Source organism: Plasmodium cynomolgi, chromosome 1 (assembly GCF_000321355.1).
Source record: "Plasmodium cynomolgi strain B DNA, chromosome 1, whole genome shotgun sequence".
Lineage (NCBI taxonomy): Eukaryota > Apicomplexa > Aconoidasida > Haemosporida > Plasmodiidae > Plasmodium > Plasmodium cynomolgi.
Window position 1 is genome coordinate 473,378 of NC_020396.1, and position 2,832 is coordinate 476,209.

The 2,832-nt window shown below is 53.0% G+C and overlaps 1 protein-coding gene across 1 annotated transcript; it reads right to left on the reverse strand.

Moving 5' to 3' along the window:
* Positions 1-899: 899 nt before the first annotated feature.
* Positions 900-2,204, reverse strand: PCYB_011990 (small GTPase Rab18; the record flags this gene model as incomplete). The annotated part of the gene is made up of 4 exons (XM_004220705.1): positions 900-1,236; positions 1,502-1,640; positions 1,806-1,871; positions 2,141-2,204. The coding sequence occupies 4 exons, from the start codon at positions 2,202-2,204 to the stop codon at positions 900-902; spliced, it is 606 nt and encodes a 201-aa protein (XP_004220753.1).
* Positions 2,205-2,832: the final 628 nt, after the last annotated feature.

A 2,832-nucleotide genomic window follows, 5' to 3' on the forward strand; every position in this document is an offset into this window, starting at 1 on the left:
TTAATAAATTACAAAAAAACCACATGTGCAAGAAAAAGGGGATTCACTACGGGGGGGTATTACTTTGATGCATTAGGGATTGAGCACGTTGTTGAGAAGAAGTGATCGGATGGGGAGAAGCAGAGGGCGGTTGGGGAGAAGCAAAGGGCGGTTGGGAAGAAGCAGAGGGCGGTTGGCAGGCAGTCACGTTGCAAAGCAGTCACGTTGCAAAGCAGTCACGTTGCAAAGCAGTCACGCTGCAAAGCAGTCACGCTGCTACGCAGCAGCTAATCAGTTAAGACGCGCAAACGGAGGCCGCTCCACAGAGGGGGGCAGACGGAAGAGCAACGTCAGGGGAGAATAAGCATCTAGCTTTGAAGGTAAAGGAAAAAACGGTCACATTTTTTTTTTTTCTTTAAAAGAACGGAACGGGTACGCACACAGGTAAAGGGGGTGCTGTACTTGTGTCCGCGGTAGAGAGTAGGGAAGCGGCAACAGGGGGGTGGGGGAGATCACAGAGCTATGCAAAAATTAGGTGATGCCACTCCGGGGGAGGGGTTCATAATCAGAGGCACTTGTTTTCACGTACACGTGTGCGTGAGTATGTACATATAGGCAACCCATGCGCGAGGGGTGTGTCTGTCTGTCTGTGTGTGGTGGGGTGGGGTGGAGACACGGAGGGAGGAACGGTGATGGGGGGACACACGGAGGGAGGCATGGTGATGGGGGAGACACGGAGAAAGGAATGATAATGGGAGAGACACGGATAGAGGCATGCTAATGGGAGGAGACACGCAGCGGGGAATAGAGATGACTGGGCGAACGCATTGGAGACGCGACGCAGTGGTGGTGGTGCACTGCTAGCTGTTTCCCTGTTGGTAGCAGGTCCCCCCATGCCACTCTCCTCCTTCGCTTGGGGCCTAGCAAACACAGTTGGCTCGATTTTCCTCCTTCTTGCTGAGCTTCAAATTTTTGGTGACAATGCTAAGTTCCAGCAAAGAGGGATTATTCAAGATCTGCTGAATCAGCTCCTCAAAGCAGTACGTTATATTGATATCATTCTTTGCACTCGTCTCGCAAAACAGCATGTTATTTTCGAATGCAAAGTTTTTCCCTTCATCTTTTGTCACTTCGTGGTTAGCCTTGTCGATCTTATTCGCCACCAGCATTTTGATTGCATTTTTGTTCGTTGAATATTTATCGATTTCGTGAATCCACACGTCCAGGTTTTCAAATGACTCCCTCACGGTGCAGTCGCTACGGGGGGGAGGGGAGGAGCGATGAGGAGTGGTAAGGAGTGATGAGGAGTGGTAAGGAGTGATGAGGAGTGGTAAGGAGTGATGAGGAGTGGTGCGGAGGAGTGATGAGGAGTGGTGCGGAGGAGTGGTACGGAGGAGTGGTACGGAGGGTTATGCGGGGTCACACAACTCACACGTGGCAGGCCAATCGGACGGGGCAGACCAATCGGACGGGATAACAGCTGGCGGGTACCACCCCCTCCGTGTGTCTCTCTTTCACTTACTACACCAGAATAATCGCATGCGCGTTCCTATAATAAGCAGACGTTAAGGTCCGGAACCTCTCCTGCCCAGCCGTGTCCCAAATTCCCACCTTGATAGTTTTGTTGTCTATTTTGAGGTACTTCACTTTGAAGTCGATGCCTGCAGGGTGATACGTTCCATGGGGGGGAAGAAGCAGGCAGGGTGATACGTTCCATGGGGGGGAAGATATCACGCGGGTCGAGTAACCCGCCTGCACAACAGGACCGCTATACCAAACGGAGGGGCGGCTACACTATGGGTGCACCCCTTGGATGGATCCTTTACCTATGGTGGACAGGACCTTCTCCTCAAACTGGTTGTCGGAGTATCTGCACAGAATGCTGCTTTTGCCTGCGGGGGAGGGGAAGCGGGTGTGGACGTGGAAGCGGACGTGGAAGTGAGCAGCTCCGTGAGGCGCTTAATTAACGTGGCGCAGCGCAGCGCAGAGAATGCACTACTTTTCCACGTAGCACTACTTTCCCACGCAGCACTACTTCTCCACGCAATGCAGCGTCTCTCCCTCGGTTAACTACACATCACTCAGGTGGCCACTCTTCAAAAGGCGGATGGGCCTATGGGAGCGTTCGAGACGTCGCCACTCTCCGGGGGGGGGAACCTACCTACGCTGGAATCTCCAACAAGTAACAGCTTCAGCAGGTAATCATATTTATTTTTATTTTTCATTTTTTCACAAGGGACAAAAAAAAAAAAAGAAATGGGGGCGTAAGATGGTGGAGAGCAGAGGGTGAGGTGAGAAGGTTACGGGTTTAATCATGCTCCGTGCGTGCATGCGTGAATGCATACGGTCGTTCACGGTGGTGGTAGTGGTAGTTGTAGTGGCAATGGTAGTGGCAATGGTAGTGGCAGCGGCAGTGGCAGCGGCAGTGACAGTGGCTGCGGGGGGAGGCAGGTATAACTATATGGATATTAGGGCCGATGCGACGGGGCGATGTTTGTTCGTGGGGCCATGTTTTCTGGTGGCGAAGCGCTCACTGCGTGGCGGTGATTCTTCGTGAAAGCGGGTTGTTCCGCGTCGCAACATGGGTGCCGGGGGCATTCGTGCGTCGGCACGTGGGTACGCTGGTACGCAGGGAGGGCGGCGCGCTGAAATTTGCTACGCTGCTACGTTGCTACGTTGCTTCGCTGCTACGCAGTTGCGCTGTCACGATGGCACATTCACGTGAGCTACTCGTAGTCGCGCCAATTGCGTGTTCGCCTTCAGCGAGTCGAGCGGCCGGAAGGTACCCAACTGACAAATGGTATTACGCGATGGTTATAACATCCGAGACTCTTTGAGTATTGTTGCCTTAAT